Source organism: Saccostrea cucullata, unplaced genomic scaffold, assembly GCF_032062105.1.
Source record: "Saccostrea cucullata isolate Sc308-1 unplaced genomic scaffold, CSIRO_AGI_Scuc_v1 ctg530, whole genome shotgun sequence".
Lineage (NCBI taxonomy): Eukaryota > Metazoa > Mollusca > Bivalvia > Ostreida > Ostreidae > Saccostrea > Saccostrea cuccullata.
In genome coordinates, this window is record NW_026934319.1 from 160,562 (window position 1) to 181,369 (window position 20,808).

Here is a 20,808-nt window from a genome sequence, read left to right on the forward strand (position 1 = left end):
CGCATAACCTTGAATAAAAATCTACAGCTCAACACAAGTTTTAAATAGATAACTCTTTAGGTGGTTTCCGACTTTCTCTATTGCAACCTGTTCCCTACATTCATTAATCAAAATAACCTGAAATCAAAATTAAGTTACAGACAACACATTACGTTAAATTCAATTCATGTTGACGGATAATTTATGTCACCTTGAGACAATTAAGAGACTTTTATGGTATATTAATTGACTCTCCGATCTGTCACATCTGTTTCCGCATTTGTACAGCCTTCTTATAAGTTTGGATGTCTATCAAGTTACTACATGTGTACTCTTCCATTACAAAATTTATTGTCACACTGAGAGAAGAAATATAAAGTCGACCGCCCCTCTGTCGGCATTGCATGTGTTAAGAAGGAGCGATTCTTGGGGTAAGCAGCTTACATTATTTTTTAAAACAAACTATTTTGCTACTTCTAAAGTATGATACATCTGCAGCTCTGAATATGTACACACTATGTATATACACATTATAAGTTACATTATATCTTTAATTTATTAGTTTAAAATTGATACATGAACCCTGCATCAGTTTGGGGTTAATTTATTCTAAATTTTGCAACATGTAGCAGTTTCTAGTTATAAGTTGCATGATTGCAGATTAAAACATGGCTATTTAATTGTACACTTTATTGAAATGTTTCATTTAATTTAAATGCTTTAATCTTTAGACACAAAAATTGATTTATAGTTAAGGCATTATCTATCTTTGAGACCTGAAAACCTAGAAAACAAAGTACTGCAAAGCATTTTAAATGTATTTTTAAAGAATGTATTCCTTGCATGCAATTCCAAAATGAAAATCTTTAATTCTTTTAATGTTATAATTAGGTTAAGCGATTAAACGACAGACAATGCATGATTGCTCAGTAATTAGCTGAAACAGTTATTCTGCCTTATCTCAAAGCTTTTTGATGAATGACTTCCAATTAATATGAGCTCGTTTTGCATCCTTAAGAGATGAAAACCGTTACACAATAATTTTTCTAACATGTTTATAATCAGTTTTAAAATCTTAAAATTACGAAAACATGAAAACAAATCAATTTTTCAGTCATTGCTTATGACAGGTTCATTATTAAGTATATAAGACGACCTTCCCCTACTTATAAATTGTCACAAACGGTAGGTGATGAATTAAAAGAAAAATGATCTATGATCTTTAATATTTCAAATTACAATCATTTATGTTATAATTACATAAAAACTGCTTTTGCATGAATTATGTGATTTATTATCTTAGATATACATCATAATGCTTTTTAAAATCGTGATAAAAATTTTGCAATCTTAAGTACGATTTTTATTATACTTTTTGCAAATATAAATGGAAAAATTGATTAATGAAAGAATGTCATTAAATAGGTCATTTTAGTATAACGCATATATAGAACATATATTCTTTATTCATTTTTGTGTAAACGATTAAACGTTAAAATTTTCATTTCTTTTTTATTTGATTAATAGGTATATATTGGAAAGACCTCTTTTTAAAAAAAAATATGATTAAATAAAGTACATCAAATATTTACCTTAATTAACTTTGTTGAGAAAAATAGTACTCTTGCTTTTATAATTTTTATCAGAGAAAAACAGTAATTAAAATATGTGAACAATGTTTCATATTCAGATATATTTGCAAACGATATTTAATAAATTGATTTAAAACTCATAAATTGTACCTAAATCTAAAGTAAATTTTCATTTGTAAACTATATCTAAATGAGTTTAAATGAGCTATGATAGATAGAAAATATTTCAAAGAAAATGTTTTGTGAATTGCTGTACACATTATTCTACGAGGGAGCTGGAATATTAAATGATACATATGTTCATTTGTGAAAGCATGAATCAAAATATTTTTTTTAATAAAAGCATATGAAGTTTCCATATCCAACTAGATATAAAATATTTGTTTACCTGTTAATTTCATTTTATTTGATTTCTCATTTGCCTCTACTAGCTGCCTCTTTATTTAAAATTCATAAAGAAATATCTGAGTTTGAATAGGCCATTTTTAAAAATTGTTTGGTTGTCTTCTCCCGACCGACTGACTAAAATGGCCCGACTCAGTTTTTTATTGTGTTTTACTTTCCAGGACAATATATTTAAAATTTGTTAAAATTTTTTCCATCTACCTACCTATCCAACAATTTTACCCTGAATTGGGAATGTGCATACGTACTACATTATTTTAAAAATGGCCCTAAATAGATAACTTTAATCTATATTTTGGTATGGAAAAATTATACGTTTAATGAAATGTGAAAAAAAAAATAGTTATATAATAGACTGGGTTTTTTTTCTTCGCAGTGAAGATAACATTACAACATTTATTTCTATTAATAATAACGCCTTTCAAATAAATAGATTTATAAATTATAAAAAATTACAGTGTATAGGGGTGAAAATTATAAAGTTGTCTTTCCTGTATCTATATACTTAGTTTATACTCTTAATTTCTTAATTTTATGTTGGTTTAAAGGTGCATTGATACAGATTTGAAGTTAATTTTTTCTGTATAACATTACGACTTATATATTTTAATAGTATTTCACACAAAAATTTATCAAAAAATCTTATTTCATCTAAAAGATATTAAAACTTCAAATTTTTAGACGGGTTTGATTGACACATCCTTGCACTTTCACAAATTTCAATTTTGTTCTTAATAATTAGGAAAAGTGGCAATCTTGTGTATAAATGAAAAATGTAGTGCAAGGATGTATCAATCAAACCCACCCCAAAAATTGAAGTTTCAATAACTTTAAGATGAAATAAAATTTTTGAGACATTTTTGTGTGAAATGCTAATAAAAGTTATAAGTCGTGATATTAAACAGAAAATATTAACTTCAAATCTGTGTCCATGCACCTTTAAAACAAAAAAAAAATATGAACCTGCTTATAAGACAATAACTTTTTTATATATATAATATTTCACATAATATATAAAATAATAAAATGAATATTTGATATTTAGATTCAAGATAAATCTGATCAATTGTACCGGTATGTTTTATGAGGGTTTTTTTTTATAATGATACTAATTAATTACTTGGTTTAAACATATTTGTTAATAAAAATGAATCTTTTGCAATTGTTGATCATGCAAAGAGAATCAAATCTATTTCATTTGTACAATTTATAAAAACCATGATATAAAAGCAATAATAATTGCATGGGAACTAAGGTAGATGCAAAGAAAAAAAACATAGCAATTTCAATACTCTGCACACAAAAACAAGCAATAAAACTCAAGAGAAAAAATGCACTGATATATATAAACACGATTTTGATAAAATTAATTTTATAGATACAATGAATTTCTAACAGGCAAAGAAAAAACTTTAAGTATTTGGATTATTTAGTACATGTTTCACACAGAACCGGACACGATTTTCTTTTGTGACGCATACATTTAAATTGCTGTTTAAGAATATATTAATTAATAACAAATTTACGGTAATTTTGAATTAAAATTCTATATATACTTCAAAGACATTTTGCAAATAGTGAGTTGGATTAAAATAACCTATCTATTTTAATTCATATAGAAATATTTCTTTATCAATGTAAACAGTCTGGAAAGAAAATTAGATCGAAATGTCAAATCTTTGTGAATAAATGCAATTGGCTGGAATTCAACGTAATTCATTTTGCCCTAAAAGGTTTCTATTCCATTGAATATTCCTCTAATAATGCCTGTGAAAATATGGAAATTCATTTTGTATGTAGTTAAATTCTAACATGCATATTTTTAGTAAATCATTCCCAGAAACGTTTATGAGTACAATAAATACGATGTTATATAATTTACGCTCCTGTATATATTTCTTACACGAATATAGCAAAATATTGGCGTCCTATGGATCTAATTTTAAGAGGCAGTCCACTGAAAATCAGGCAATGGGTGGCACATCGCATGTCATGGATTTTTATTATTTTTTGCATATAGACTTATTTAAGCAAGTGTTTACACATGACAACATCAAAAAAATTTTAGTGCTCCACTAGTCCTATTTTTCGTAATTGCTCAATTTCAAGTGCAAAAAGGTCAACATGGGGGTAAAAAAAATTACTATGTTTTTATTTTGTTTTATATGTACCAGATAAGCAAAACCTGGATGTGTCTGTCAATATTATTTATACCATAGACTCTTATCTTTAATTTTAGTAATGAATAAGACTCCTATTTATATTTCTTTAGAAAAAAATATGTGGTCCAAAATTGAGATTAGCAAGTAACTTTTTGAATTCATTATCCAATTTTCATTACGTTATAAAACCCAATACATTTCAATGACAGATTTTTTTTCTCATGTTATTATGAATACAAAGTACAAACTTTTGAGTCACTCAATAAAATCAGTGGGCACCCTTATATTGAGAGAAATAAAAGGAGTCAAATTTACCTATGTTTTACAATTTTTCACAATTAAACCGATCCCGACCGGAATTATATAAAGAAGGAAATACTATAATTGTAATGTTAAATTTGGCTCTTTTGTTGTAATATGGCCAAAAAATTACTTGATTTATTTTTGTACATGTCTTATGGGCGGCAGTTGTCTTTAGTTTTATAACTTTACACATTTTGCATTATTTTCAATTGGGATCGGTTTTATTTCAATTGGGATCGGTTTTTACCGTAAAACTAGAAATATTCTGCATTTGTCTAATGTATCAGAAAAAAATATTCTTGTCTTTTATTTCTGTTCAGTTAGTCAACTGTTTTAAAATTAATTTACCCATGGATTCAAATGTTTATACAATTTATTTAAAATACTAATGTCTTTTACGTACATGAAGATTACAATCATGTATAACATCTGTACGATTTCTTGATACTCGGTATTAAAAAACAAGTATTTGTACATGCATTATGCAACAACTGAGAGTAAACAGCTTATCTTTATTAAATATCTTATGTCCAACTAAAGTTTTTTTAATTCTCTCGTGAATTAAAGAGTTCAATTCTATCATTGGCGAAAATATACTTGCACTACCTAAATACAGAAAATATTTAAATGTGCACAGTCTCGGCTTTATCCAATTTTTTTAAACCTGTCATCTATAAAAGCCGTTTCCCCTATATTTTCATCTTATAAAATTTAATTTTATATTAATAAGAAAATAAGTTATTTCATATATAGTATTATGATTTAATCGCAAGCAAAAAGCCGGGACGGGGTGAGGGTGGGGGGGGGGGGGGGGGGCAAGGCGGCATATTAAAAAAAACTTTCATTAATGGGAAAACATTTTAGAATTGGCCAACATGGTCACATTTTTTAACTTCATATTGAATGTGAGTATGTGATTGTTTCAATCACCAAATTAAACCAAAAAAAAAAAAAAAAACCCCAAACAAAAAACAATACAAAACAAAAAATACGCCCACGAAATCTTCCGTTTTAGTGGCAAATTGAAGTGGGGAGTTCAACAGTAATTTTCCTCAATAAATATTTTTTAAATCTTATTTTTCACTTTTTCAATAAAATATTTTAAATCGTACCGCGGATCGTTTACTTTGGTTTGACTGCATAGATAAATATAATCAAGTTTTTTTTGTGTGTGTGTGTGTGTGTGTGTGTACAAATATCATGAAATAAATATCTCAACTCCGTTGACTTGAATTAAATGTTGCGTAAATCTAAAATATTCATCTTTCCTTGATAATCAGGAGAAAATAAAATCTCTTCACATCCCAATTTATAAGAAATATTCAATATAAACAATTAATTATTTGTACGCATAGCCTAGTAAATCAGTTTAAAAAATTAGTTCTCGGACATGTACAAAATTACTTTTCAAAAGGGACTTCTAGCTGAGACGTCGCCCGTGAAAAAAATACATTTCATATATAAAAATATATGATTATTTAACATGTAGGATAATGCACTCTGAAAGGTAATTGAACAGAAAAAGAGAAATTATTTATTTTTAATCGTTTTATTTGCGCTTTTATGCAAAGAATTTACAAACTTCTTTCGAAAACTTGTAACTATTTAATTGTGACGCAATATTAGTCAGGTATATGACGTCACTGATACATCAATGGAAACGTGGATTCAACCTGAATAATACTGCCAATCTTAATCTAAATATTACGTTTGGAGGCGAAAATGAATTCTATTTTGAAAATAAAGTAGTAATTTTTTGTTAAATAATTTTATTTTGTGTATATATTCTAAATATTTCACTAGGATTTCGATAGTAAGGTGTTTAGCAGATTTACCGATGCCACGGGAGATAACTCTTACATCGCAAAATTTCATAAAAACGTCTATATATTTTGACAGAAAACTACTATCAAAAGTGTTTTGCCCACCAATTTTATTTTTGAAACTGAAAGACAAAATATTTCTAGATTTAGTTCAGCGTGAATTATAGTCCTGTTAAATAAGTATTGGAAATTACAGTTCGTTGTTTCTGACCTAAATTCAATGGTTTATATAGGGGAATTCAAGAACACGAAACAAAAGGATATTTTACTAAATAAGCAATTTTAAAACAAATCTTCGATTACATTATTCCATTTGGACTACATTGATATTGTTTTCAATAAAATTTCAAATATTCGTCACATTCGATGTGCCGCCTATTAATACAACCCTGCCTGGTTTTTCGGCGGACTTCCTCTTAATCAGTTTGAGTATGAATTCTACAGTTTTAAATCTCAGCGTATGTTATCAAGTATAAAATTGAAAGAAATATTACACAATATTATTTGAAACGGGATGAATGAATGATAATTGCCTATTTCTCTCTAAGCGATACTCACATATGTTGACTTTAACATTAGTGGACAGTTACGCATATGAAATAAATTTCTAGTATAAATAAAGTCTTTAAAATGACCTTAAAATGTTCTTTATAAAACTCTTTATTCCGTAAAGGTAAACAAAAATAAGAATTATAATAATAAGAATTAGACACTTTCCTCTAAAAAAAAAAGTGGATAATAATAGTATTTTTTATGTAATGGTTGAATTAATTATTATATTTATTACCTTATATATGGTAGTAAAAAATAGAATGCATCAAAGATTGAAATTAATTAAACAATATACATAATGGATAGCAGGAGGATGCTGTCAATTAACAATTATATCAATAATGCATTATACAAACATTTGTTATCCCATGTTTAACCCTTTATCCCGTTGATATAGCTTATATGACATTGTTTTCGTATCGCACAGTTGTGACGTCACAATGGGTTTTGCGTTAGAATGGTGATATAAAATGAAGTGGAGTCGTATATAAAAACAGTGATAAACATTGATTGTGGTGTATAAAACATGGGATAAAAAGAATCTCACATGATTTGAAGTTAGATATGATTTTTATCCAACTCGATGTGTGATTTTATCCCCTCGCCAAGGCTTGAAGATATAAAACACACAACTCGTTGGATAAAAATCATATCCAACTACAAATCATGTGAAATCCTATATATATTTAATTTACACTTGTTTGCGTTCGTATGTTGAGAGGGTTTATTAAAAAAAGAAAACTGCTTTTAAACATCTTATGAACCTATGTCTGTATTATTATCGATCATTTTTCATTAATTTTACTACAGTAAGCCACATCTAGAAATACTGAATTTAACTAAACTTGAAGCCCTTTTTTCTATAAAATATTTTGATTAAATAGGAAAACACTTTACATTTCGTTCACTTTTACAATAAAAATTAGGAATTTCATTGATAATTTTTTTTTCAATTCTTTTTGTCAAATTTAATAAATACTAGGAATTTTAATTATCATTAATTTTTTTTCCTTTTTCTTTTTTTTGACAAACTTAATAACGATGAATATGTGTTAAACAATTATCATATTATACAAATTTTTTTTTATTTTCATGATAACTTCTGATAAAAATTATTTTGATTGTCATTTCAAAAGACTGTAATATGCAAGGTAAATAATTAAATCTACATATGTGTACGTAAAAATAAAATACATGACAATCGGAGAAAAAAATCTAGATCTTCAGTCACATGATTTTATCCATACGATTAAAAACAAATTCACAGAGAAATGATATATGGAGATAACAAACAGTATCAAGGTCAAAAGTAGATTCAATCAAAACAAAAGTAGATTCAATCAAAACAAATCTGAAGCAAAGCAAACATGGATCAAATGCCATTTAGGAATTAGCATCCCCTCCTGACAGGTCACATCTGCCAATTGCAGGTGTGTAGACATTTCATTTTGTAAATAATGGTCTTAGAATTACTATGAAAAATGTCCATCAGCGTTTGACTTTATGATATATTGAACTTAATGACAAGGACATTGTACATGTATCAAGCAGAAAAAATCGCGAAATCACTTTGAGCGAAATGTTCATTGATGTTATCAAAATATTTCAGTATTATACTTGATTAAATACTTGAATTTAACAACGACACAAAGCCCCACAGCAATCAAAAATTATATTAATAAATAGTTTTTTTTTATTCTGCATAAAAATGCACCAAAATTAACAAAGGGCAAAGATCACATAAATCAATTAGAATACACTTCTTTGATGAATTTTAAATTTAGCAGATTTTGATTATAATTGTAATATTTACCATGTAAAAAATTAAGGTGAATAACATGGAAAAAGAAATTAATCTGTAGAGGTCATACCTTTTAATTAATAGGTTGATATTATCATAACTACATTCCAAATTTCAAAACAGCCTTGTAGAGTACGTGCTTCGAAGATGCAAAAAGGTATTTGTATTTTTAAAAGTAATAAGATTTTTTGCATGCTTAGTATATTTGTTAAATGATTGCTGTTTTTAAAAGAAAGAAATAAAAAGGTAACTATTTGTGCTTTTAATTGCAATCAATTTTTGCATTTTAAGCATATTTGTTAAAATATTTGCTGATTTTATAAGGCAGAAATATCTGGAACAAATTGTACTCTCAATTAATTAAGTACGTGAAAACCACAAATGTTTGTGACTTCCACAAAAATTACGGGAAGTCAAAGTCACTTTTAAGATAAAATTCATGTGAGAAAAAAGCGTCCTTTTAAACCAAAAATTTAATTTTAATTTCAGTTTACTTGAAATATTTTGTCTTGACATTTAATTAGCCTTTGGATGAGATAATGTTATTTTTTACATTATTAACTTTTTTTCGAAACACGTTTTGGTTATGCAATTTTGAAGTGTGTGCAATCGTCAACTTCTATCAACTAAAATTACATATATATGAAATAAACAAATGATGTTTTATACCGGTATTGAGTTTTTTCACTGTTCAAATATAAAAAAAGCGAGATTTAAAAAAACACCTTATAAAATTATGCACTAGTACATTGTGCATTCACATGGGTACATGTATAAATGTATAGATTATGTAACAATTGAAAAATTATGATAACACTCACAATTTGACCAAATATACAAATCCACTAAAAAGGTTTTTTCTCTATTTTAAAAATCTAACTTTATAGGTTGGTTTTAAGCAATATTTCAAAACACTTTGGTATATATGGAACTCTTAAATTTGCTAACCTTTGCAAAAATATTTTTATGTATTCTTATGCTTATAGGCAAGCTCACCGCAGCTTGTTTTTGCTAATTTTGTATAAGTCAAATAAAACACTTTCATAGAGATGACTAATGTCATTTATTAAAATGACGGTATAAATGTAAACAATTTAATAAACAAGGAGGGGATCAGATTCACAAGCTTTGATTATCAGTTACGTAAAATATGATAATGTCTGATCCCCCAAAAATGACTAGAAAAAAGTATCTGAAAGACAAGACAATCAAAACATCATATGAAAAAGTTAGCAAAAAGATGGCACATCAAAACAAAATAGGCCATAATATACAAAACCACCAAAACGGTTTTTTTCTCTATCTTAAAAATCTAACTTTATAGTTTAGTTTTAAGCAACATTTCAAAACACTTTGGTATACATGTGTATAGAACTCTTAAATTTGCTAACCTTTGCAAAAATATTTTGTTAAAACATTCAGATTATATACGCAAGTTTATATCATATAGACAAAAATGTAGTTTTGAGATCAGATCTCATGACAATATCTCTCGGAATTTTCCTTGTTACTAATTAATTTATACAACAGAAAAAAACCCATGTTGTGGCCTTCAACTCGAAATTTCGATATATCTAAGATCTATAATCAATTAACAAAAATTACCTCTATCATAATTCGACTCAATATATGCAAGTCAGTTTGATGTTAAAGCTACCACAGAGCTGAAACACCTTTCCGTATTTTAATTTTTACTTTAAAAAAGACGTTAGCAGTACCCTTATGTAAAACTTGTTTGATATTAAACATGATGACTTCAACATTTTATCGTCAATTTTCCTAACATAAGTAGCAATATACCATACTCACCTGCATATGGGGTTTACATCTCCCGGCTGATAAGATACAAATGGAACATATGGAGATAACGAGTAGTATTCAAGATCAAAAGTCCATAAACAATACAAAATAGGAACAGAGCAAACACGGACCTCCAAAACATCAAGAGGTGGGATCAGGTGCCATGGAGGAGTAAGCATCCCCTGCCGACCGGTCACACCCGTCAGACAGGTATGCTCTACGTATAATTTGTAAGATAAGTCACGCTATCGACAAACAAGTTCATGAAACAAGAATATCCACAGTCTCTTTCAAAGTTTCGTGGTCAATACGATGACTTTTTCAGCATTAAATTTAATTTGACATTGAGTCGAATGCTTACCGACGCTTTTTCATTTTTCTCGATCATGACAAGGAGCACACAGCTGGTGAGACCGGTTGACAGGGGATTCTCACTCATTAATGGTACCTGATCCCATCTCTGATTTTTAGAGGTTTGCGTTTGCTCAGCTCCGGACTTGTATATTTTCAATAGACTTTTTAGCTTGGGTACTGTGCCTTACCTCTATATTTCATTTAATATATCTCAGTAACTTGCAACAAGCATTATTTATTATGATTTGTTTACCAGAAGTATATTTTTGCTTCCAATAATAGCTTTCAAATTTTCTTAGATGGAAATGATGTGCACTTTTATTTTTCTAAGAATGCCTAAATATGGTGTCATAAAATGCGTAATTCTCTGTCAAAATAAAACTCCTGTCTGATTTTGCACATCAGCATTGTTGCCACACACACTGTTTTTAATCAATCAATGATATTTTTTAAAAAAAGCAATGAACATTTTATCGCCTTTATTGTATTTATAGATACATGCTGTCTCAGGTAAATTTTTATGTCAACCCTACCATCTATTTCTGATGACTCATTCTCTGGATGATGTATCTAATTAATCTAACCTCATCACGATTACAAACTAATGATTTTAGATTTTTCTTGAGTAATTTATAGTGAATTTTTTTTACCATTCTAGGATTAGAACCTGTCAATTCCTTCAGCTAATTAAAGACTTTGGGCATAGAAGCATCAATCAACGTTATGTCATCCTGTTCCTAGATTACATCGAACCCCCTGTTGAAAAAATCACACACAGAAGACCTTCTCCGAATGCTTACAGGTAAGTCTTAAAATATTACTCCGCTGTTGTGCATTTGCATCCATCATGCATGATTTTTTTAGTTAATAGAAGGTTTTTGTCAGTATTCAAATGACCTTCGCATTATTTTGTTAAATCGATTTTTTTTCAATTCCCTTTCTTTGCTCAAAAAGCTTCAGTGTAGATAAAAATGATATGAATTGTGTCCACGTATGTTGACCAATCCATTTTATTCAAAATACATTTAAGAACTTGTTTTAAAACAAAAAAAACACATACTGAAATGAAACAAAATAATAATAGTTACCTGTTTCTGAATATAAAATTTAGTATCATCGTTTAAAACACATAATAGTCTGGATTGAAACGTTGAACTTGAAATAGAATTTTTTTTAGTGCAGACGATGCAAACGAGCTGCCTGCAGTTCGGCAATGCAGCAATAAATGTCTAGAAATAATCGTGGAAATGAAAAAAAAATGACCTTTATTCCTTATCCTAGAGGGAATATTTTCTATTGATGTGTAGCTTAGCCTTACAATTCAGATTTCAATGAAGAATTAAGAAACGAATAACGTTGGAAAAGAACGATGTTTTAATAATGTCATTTCCTTTATTTTTTATTTTTATATTTAACTGATAGTTTCCTTTAATTTGTAAAGTTTACGACGAGTTAAATAATGTATGAATTTAATTTCTTTGTACTTACTGAAATAAAAGGATTTTTTATGATCATATCGATACAACTTTTTAATGTATACATTTTTATCTCAATTCACTATTAACCCTTTTCTTTAAAAAATTATATTTTCTTTTTCATTTTTACTGTAAAATTTACCAATGAAATATTACATGTATTACCTTAGAAATCAACTTCTATTGGAAACAAACAATTCATCTTTCGTTGTTTTGTAATTTCAAAACATAAAATGAAAACATAAAACTGAATTAATATTCTCTCCAATTAGTTTTTCATTTTTGACATTCATAAAATAAGACAGGCTCAAGACACGGGGCTTACAAACAAAACAGGAAATAAGATTTTAAAAATCTGTAAAACAAACTGAGGCGAACTTCCTCTTACAAAAAGGTCATTTAAATGCGTGCAATTGTGCCGATTTCAATCCTTAAGTCAGCATAAAACGATTATTGCTGTGTTTGTAGTTTACTTTCTTACATCTCTATCAATAGCTTCACCTCTACAAAGTTTGGAGAAATAAAAAATAGAATCCCTCAAAGACGTACTGTCTGTAAGCAGGCGAGCAAATATTATGGCTATTCTAGTTTTGATCAATTTTGAAAACTATAAAGATCTTAATATATACTAGTGTTATTAAGACCTTAATCTGAAACGATACATGTAGAGAAAGTGTTCACCTGAAACGTAATTGAGATTCTTGAGAAACAAATACGTATTGGTCATAATGACCATAAATAAAGAATTACTTGTGCGATGACTGACTTAGCTTATCAGAAACCACAAAGAAACCGAAGCATCTGGCAAGACAAATTTACATAAATTTGGACACTTCGGAATGGGAAGTATCAAGTAAACAGCTGTTTTAAAAAAAAACTAGTAATTAATTTATATTTGTTTGACAAGGTATCGCGCAGGTATATGACATAAAGATAGGACAAACAGGTACTTCCATTTTGATATATAAAATTTATTGTCTATGACAATGCAAGAAAAAGGCTGATAGTTTCCCGGAATTCCGTGTCGAATGTTACTGACTTCATTGTTTTGTGAATTTTTAATGCGTTGCAAGTTTTCCAACATCCAGTGCGAAGATAATCATGATCATGCAAAATTTTATGCTAGAAAGAAATTCAAATTTCAAAAAAAATTTCCCTTTGACATCTTATATGTATCTACAGTAATTTTTAATTTTTTTTTTTTTATTCGCAATTTTTTATTCAAATTCTCTATCTGAATATTCCTTTACGGGACCCAGAGTCGATACATTGCAAAGAATAAAGAAGAGCACATAAAGTTCATAACAAATAATATTTTACCTCATCGAAGTTATAATCCTAACTTATATGTTCATATATGAAATTTTAAGTTAACAGCTTTATCATGGAATATTTTACGCACTAAATATAAATTCATCGTAAGTGTCAATAAAAAATAACAAAGTTTCAAAAAAATGAAATCTTAAGATAAAATAAATTTGTAACAATAAAACATCGCAATAAAATCTCAGGTAAAAAAATGAGGTGTTTTTATAATTTTAATTTATTTGTTATTTTTATCATTAAGTGTGTTTGTAACAAGCACCATTGGTGTTTAGGTCTACATCTGTACAAAAAGTTCAGAATCAATTTTTTTAATGAGTTTGATAAATGATGTTTCAAAAAAAGTTATTATTTGATAACATAATACTTTCGTTTCAAGTGCTTTATATTGATCAAATCTATACCTCAAAATTTTCAGTTTTTCTTCTTTTAACATGCTTGATTTTGATGCATAATTTCTTTTCTAATTTTCTGAAAATTACATGCCGATTTATAGATAACTAATTTTAACAAGATATGCATCGAACGTGCTTTGTAAAACTAAATTAGAAATGATCACTTTATTTAAATAAAAATGACATCAATTTAAAGGTGTTACGGTTTGTGACTTAACAGAAAGCCTGTTGATATATTTTACATTTCTATCCAAGCTGGGATTCGTAATATGACAAAACTGCTCTCTTATTGTCTTAAGGCTTAACGCGAATTGAGGCTTACTGAAATATGAATAGTGTAGTGATATATGTAAAAAGTGTTCTCTTCTGTTGCCAGATCAGTGAATTATATCAGAGAAATTAATCGCAGTGTGATTATTTGTTTTCAGTGAAGGCGATGATTTACACATATTTACAGACGCTGTGTCCAGTAGTATTTGTTGTCATGATTTTGGTGTCGAATCCTATAGATGGAAACCATCAAGGTTGGTTGTCCCAGGCAACGTGCCCTTGCAAACCAGCAGGGACACTAGCAAGAACTGTTTTGAAACTTTATAGAGGACTTTTTGTGAAGCCAACGGAAGTGTACGACCTTCCGGTTATAAAGCCAGTTGGAGGTAGGAGTGAGACTCAAGGGAATTTAACAACATATACTGTTCACACAGTAACAAGCAAAGAAAAGAAAATACCCTCTTGTTGTAATACGTAAGTAACAATATTTTAATTATTTTTGCTAAAATATATTCTTTATTTTGTTATCTATTTTAAATGCATATGCAATTCTTGTAAAGTATAGAATTTCTGTTGTATGATGTCTAAATTCAAATTTTCCATGATTTAATTTGTGTACTACATTTTTATTTTAACAAATATATTAATCAAAATTATTATGTATTTCATAAACATTAACTTGATTTTTTTTAAGAAGAGATTTCAATACGTTTTGCATCCTTTCTGCTTTTCAAGTCTTTTTAATTTTCACTTTTGTCTATTCAAATAGATATAGTGGTAAAATTTCTTTGAAAAGGTGTAAAATTTTAAGTAAACTTAAGGAATTTCATTTTTCTAGGAACTTATTAATCAAATTTGATCTTTATTTTTATTAAGATAAATCGGTTGAAAATGCAAGAATGTGGTATTAAACTATTACAAAAATAAATTCAGCAAAAAATTTTGAATTTCTGTCAAGTATTTATTAGAACTACAAATAATGATATCTGCAATAAGTCATCTTTTCCATATTCTCTTTAATTTCAGGGAGTATGCATTCGAAATATTTAACAAAACTGACTTCAACAAAAGAATTTTGAAAGTGGTTCATTTTCAAAACGCCTATCAGTTTGTTCCCACTGGAATATGTCCGTAAGTATTCAAATAAAAAGAACCAGTACAAAATTGTTTTATATTTTCACTAAAAATATTTTCTTGGAATTGACATAAATAGAACCAGTTTTAATGTATATATTTACTTCATTCATACGTGAAGTGTTCTGGAATATCGTTATATAAATGTAGTTTGCTAAATCTTTGTTGAAATATCTTGTACGTCAAGAAACTGTTTTCGTTGGGAAAAAAATTCACCTCAAGAATCATGGTGTATTAAACATACCTCGGCAAAACAGACCATGCTGTAATATACAGCATTTTTAGCATAAAAATTTGAAATTGCTTTGCGATGATAATGTTATTTTTCCAATATATATTTAAGAAATGAGAGAATGAAAATAAAAATTCATGGGTGTGATCAGTCGGCAGGGGATGCTCACTCCTCCACAGCACCTGACCCCACTTCTGATATAATAGAGTTCCGTGTTTGCCCTCTGCCAAAATTTGTTTAATGGACTTTTTCAGCTTGAATTCCGTTATACTGTTCGTTATCTCAATATATTTCATAAAATTTTTGGATTTAATTTCAGGCCAAAGACAAAGTGTGGACAAGGAGATTGCATACAGAGATACCGCCACCACTGGCTTCTTGTCTGGGACGATACATTACAGCATTACCCCCCTGTGACATTTATTCCGGTAGAAATCCCCTCTCATTGTGAATGTGCCAATGTCGGATCCTAAAGTAGATGTAAAATGGTTCGACAATATTTAGTGAGAGAGTGTTTCGTTTGCCTTAAATTATTTTCACCGTCAATGGCATTAGAATTCATGAGGAGTCTTTGTTCTTCTTATAACTGGCTCGATTTCATGTATCAGTGTTATAAAACAGTGGATATTTGCAAAAAAACATGTTTAATTTTATAGATGTATGTGTAATTTTGTGTTCTTTTTTACGGACAGTAAACCCGGTGTTCTATATTTTTGCTTAATTATAAAAACATGTTATATTCAAATTTTAACATTGCACGTGTTTCCTTGGAAATGCACGTGCATAATGATCAAAATACAATACAATACTTTTTTATAATTATATATATATGAACATATATTTATTCCAAAAGTATTAAAATCACATCATTCAAGTGTATTTACAAAAATTGTGATGGCACTGGACTTCATGGGAACAACTTCCAATTAAACCTATATAATTTTACCTGATTTTAACAAATCTTAATAATGATTAAACTTATTTTTTCCATGATTGTAATCTATTTCAATTTTTCAGTCGAGCAGCCTGTAATTCTCTTCGATTATCATGCCCATGAAAGTTCTTTAGAAATAAGCTTATCTTCGAAATATAGCTGTTTATCTTGTGCATCATATCATTTTCTTTGAAAAAAAAATAATGTAATTTTCACATGACGCAACGTATATTGTGAAAATCCGCAAGTATTTTTTTTATTTCAAATTCATTGCAGTGAACACCTAATGCATACTATCATTTAAATTTCAGTAGCATTTCGTCAAAAAAAAAGGGGATATAGCCATTTAAAGGTAATTATTTAATAATTGCAGCGCACAAGTATTGCGCGTGATTTCATCCTTTAAAATAGCATATTGTACATGTTACTCTATATATTTTATAAAATTATAAATTTCAAAGCATTTCAACAGGAAAACAAAAGAGTTATTGAGATTTGACATATTCAGCCAATCAGAGCAAGGCGCACGTGTGCGCCAATTATGTTATTTGACATGTATTACAACACTTTAATATATGTTATGTAATGAGTTTCAAAGCATTTCATTCAAAAAATTTAGTTGTATTATATTAGATATTAATACATTATTGAGACCAGCATTGAATTATAGCCTGCTTTATCAGAGATTTTAGATTTGTTTTCCGAACACACTTAAACTACACACCTATTAACCCTGAAAAAGGTTTTAGCTCAGTTTTGAAAAGTTTGAGTGTCTTCAATTGAAATTTAGATTGAGGTGTTATACATGTAATTATTTGAGTTGTCAAATCGAATATGACCTTCTTTCTAAGGAAGAATAACTTTAATAGAATACCTGGTAATTATGTTATATATTACATCATGTTACTTAAAGGTACATGATATAGAAATAATCAAGTTAGAAGTCAGAATTTATTTGTTATTGTCTGAATAATCTGGAATAATATTTCATCTTTAAAAAACAAGTAAGGACGTTCATTTCTTTTAATTACATATGATAAATAATTATGATAATGACATCAAATAGAAATAAATCTTACTGGACATAAAAAATACTACATGTAGTTGACCTTTTTCCATTGCTGTGTATTATCCTGTTAACTAGTGCTCATTGTTCTGAAGTGTGTGAATGTTGAATACTGTAAAATCGCAAATTTCGCAAATAAAAATGTTTTTATACACAATAAATAATGCATTGTACGTAAATATAAACTAGAATGAAATACAAAAAGTATGGTTTTCTTCAAAAGCGAGCATGCAACCCTTCCTCGAAATGTCAAGAAATCTTGATCTTGATCTCAGAAGATTTTCTGACCTCTTTCTTGAATTTTAAAACAATTCATGGTTTGGGATTCAGGTCTTGGATTGAAGCTATTTTCATCTCATGATTATTAAAATATTTATTGAATCTATCTATTAAGATGTAAATTTCGTTTATTATGTCACATATCTGAGGTCTGAAATCATATAAAAAATATGAAATGAAATTTAACAATTTTATTGTAAGAAGCAAATCTGAGCTTTTTTCTGAAGATTCTTGAAAGAGAAAAAGAAAGCAGATAAAATTGTCAGATGTTCAATTTTGCAGAGAATAGTTACTACATTTTTGCCTATATTTTAAAAAAGGTATCCCCTCCCCAGGAGAGACACATTTTGTACGATGTCATTTTAATACGATGGGGAAAATACTGAAAGAAGCAAATTAGCTATAAAATTACTGGTTGAAAATATGTACAGTAGATCTATATAAATCAAATACACCAAGGATTGTTACCTTGTGATGAAATATAGATGAGTATGGAATGTATACTGTGAATGAGATTTCTTGTTATGTTGAAACAACTTCTCAGAGTTAGAAACAATCATTATGTAGTTGCGTCAGATATGACCAAATAATCAATTGAGCGTCATATCAAAAACATGTCACAGAGGAGAACAACCGACCTTGGAATTTTGGAGAAGGACAAATTGGTGATAGCCAAGGTATTTTTTTCAAACATTGTCCAATATTAAGGTGAGCATATTTATAGTTCTAATGTACTGTGCGCATCCAAGAGAGACGGTTTCAAAAATTATGCAAATTATACCTGGTGATAAATAATTTTTCATAATTCCTTTGCAATATTTTCATCTGCATTTGATTGCATGTTGCTTTTGTTTAGGAACATACAATGAAATATATAGAGATAACGAACAGGAGGAGCTGAGCAAACATGGGCCTCCGAAACATCAGAGGTGGGATCAGGTGCCATGAAGAAGTGAGCATCCCCTGCTGGCCGGTCACACCCGCCACATGCTCCTTGTGATGATCTGGAAATAACGGTAAAATCCGTCGTCAATTCAGTGTTCAAATAATGGACTAATAATTAAAATGAAAAACGCCAGTCAGCATTTAACTCAAAGATAAATTGTATTTGCTGACAATTTCATTGTATCGACCAAAGATCTTACGAAATGATGACTTTAAACTACAGAGCTGATATCAAGACACTCTCTTTAGGCAAATTATATGAATTAGGATAGAATTACATGTACCAGATTCAGAAATGTCAAAACAGAAGCATTTTAAATTCTCTCTTCATGCTGGTAACATAATATTCATAAAAATTTTGCTTGCAGTTGAGAATAACATTGAAAATAATTTAATTATAGTTGTAACACGTCATTGGATTGGGTAAAACATTTAATCCATTTTGTATAATATAAGTTGCCTTCGTCACAATGAGTTATGTCAAAAATGTATTACTCCTCGTGACGTTACTTTTAAAATATGATCAATTTCAAGCCTTTTTCTGGAATAAAAATTGTCTCATTGTCTACATAAAAATTAAATTATAAGGAATTAATCTTATTTCAACTTATGTTATACGATATAACATAACTTGGGACAGTTTACGCTTTTTTTATAAACTGCTTTGCGGTTTATAAAGCGTAAATGGCAACTGCCCTGAGTTATATGTTATATCGTATAAGATAAGTTGAATTATTATACCTCTGTTTATTTTTTCTATATAAAAATAAGACGAATAAACATGCTATTTTTTCTAAACAGTCTCTACCATGAAATAGTTTTTGTGCTATTTGCCCATGGTGAATAGTCCTCAAACTATTCAACGCCAGCAATCGATTTCCCTCGCTTTTCATCTCTGAAAACTTCTGATTTTACATGGATTGTGACGTATATATTATGACGTAACAAAAGTAAAGTCAGCATCGGTATAATAAAACACCTATTTATACTGACTATTCGGACAATAGCAAGTTCATCGTCCCCCTCGACAGCAAACTATTTCCCTCGGCTGCGCCTCGGGAAATAGTTTCTGTCTTGGGGGACGATAAACTTGCTATTGTCCTCATAGCCAGTAAATAGGTGTATAATGTTTCATTCCTTAAATGTTCGATTGATTGATTGTATATTGTTTAACGTCCCTTTCGAGAATTTTTCACTCATATGGAGACGTCACCGTTTGCCGGTGAAGGGCTTCAAAAAATCGGCACTCAGGTCCATTGAGCCGTGAGGGTTCTTTAACATGCCAACGCCTACCGTGACACGGGATCTACGTTTTTAAGGTTTCGTCAAAGGTCAACACGTCTAAAAAATTATTTTTACAATAGCTCCAAAACTATATGTGGTATAAAGTCAAAACTTTTACAGTTTATAAATATATCATTGATTAACAGATAGAAAGTATCACTTGATAACAAATATTTTTTAAAAAATATTTTTTTAGAAAAATTATATCAGAAAATGTGCATATTTAAAGAAAAATGCACCTGCTTAATTCTGTCTTTTTTTGTGAAAACCATCATTGCAGAAATAATGTATGTTTATCATTGAAGAGCAAGTTGGATGTGAATGGTCTCTGAAGGTTGTTATTGAAAGCATGACATGTATAAAAACAAGACCCCTATAGAATCCGCCATTTGCAATGTATACTTTCACTTTCAAGTCTTAACATTTGGACAAAATAAACAGGGAAAACAACTTTCCAGAGGCTATCCAAGTCCAACTTGCCCTTATTTGATAAGCATATTTTGTTTCTGCAATAATGGTTTTCATTAAGAGCGCAGAATTAATTAGGTGTATTTTTTGAAAATATATGCATTTTTAAGAAGAATTTTTCTCAATTAATATTTTTTCCAAGTAATTTTTTTATCAAGTGAAACTTTCTATCTGTTAACCAATGAAAAATAAATAAACTGTAAAAGTTTGAACTTTATACGTCACATAGTTT

The 20,808-nt window shown here is 28.8% G+C and overlaps 1 protein-coding gene across 1 annotated transcript; it reads left to right on the forward strand.

The window, feature by feature from the left end:
* The first annotated feature begins 295 nt into the window (after positions 1-295).
* LOC134240479 (uncharacterized) lies at positions 296-16,340 on the forward strand. Its single transcript, XM_062722563.1, has 5 exons — positions 296-410; positions 11,430-11,573; positions 14,393-14,708; positions 15,261-15,365; positions 15,920-16,340. The coding sequence occupies exons 2-5, from the start codon at positions 11,564-11,566 to the stop codon at positions 16,071-16,073; spliced, it is 585 nt and encodes a 194-aa protein (XP_062578547.1). The 5' UTR covers positions 296-410; positions 11,430-11,563; the 3' UTR covers positions 16,074-16,340.
* The last annotated feature ends 4,468 nt before the right edge of the window (positions 16,341-20,808 follow it).

Excerpts from the sequence above, each read along its gene's own strand:
- LOC134240479 (XM_062722563.1), top strand. Across the intron at positions 14,709-15,260 it reads ATACCCTCTTGTTGTAATAC|GGAGTATGCATTCGAAATAT; the intron begins GTAAGTAACAAT and ends CTTTAATTTCAG. Across the intron at positions 15,366-15,919 it reads GTTCCCACTGGAATATGTCC|GCCAAAGACAAAGTGTGGAC; the intron begins GTAAGTATTCAA and ends ATTTAATTTCAG.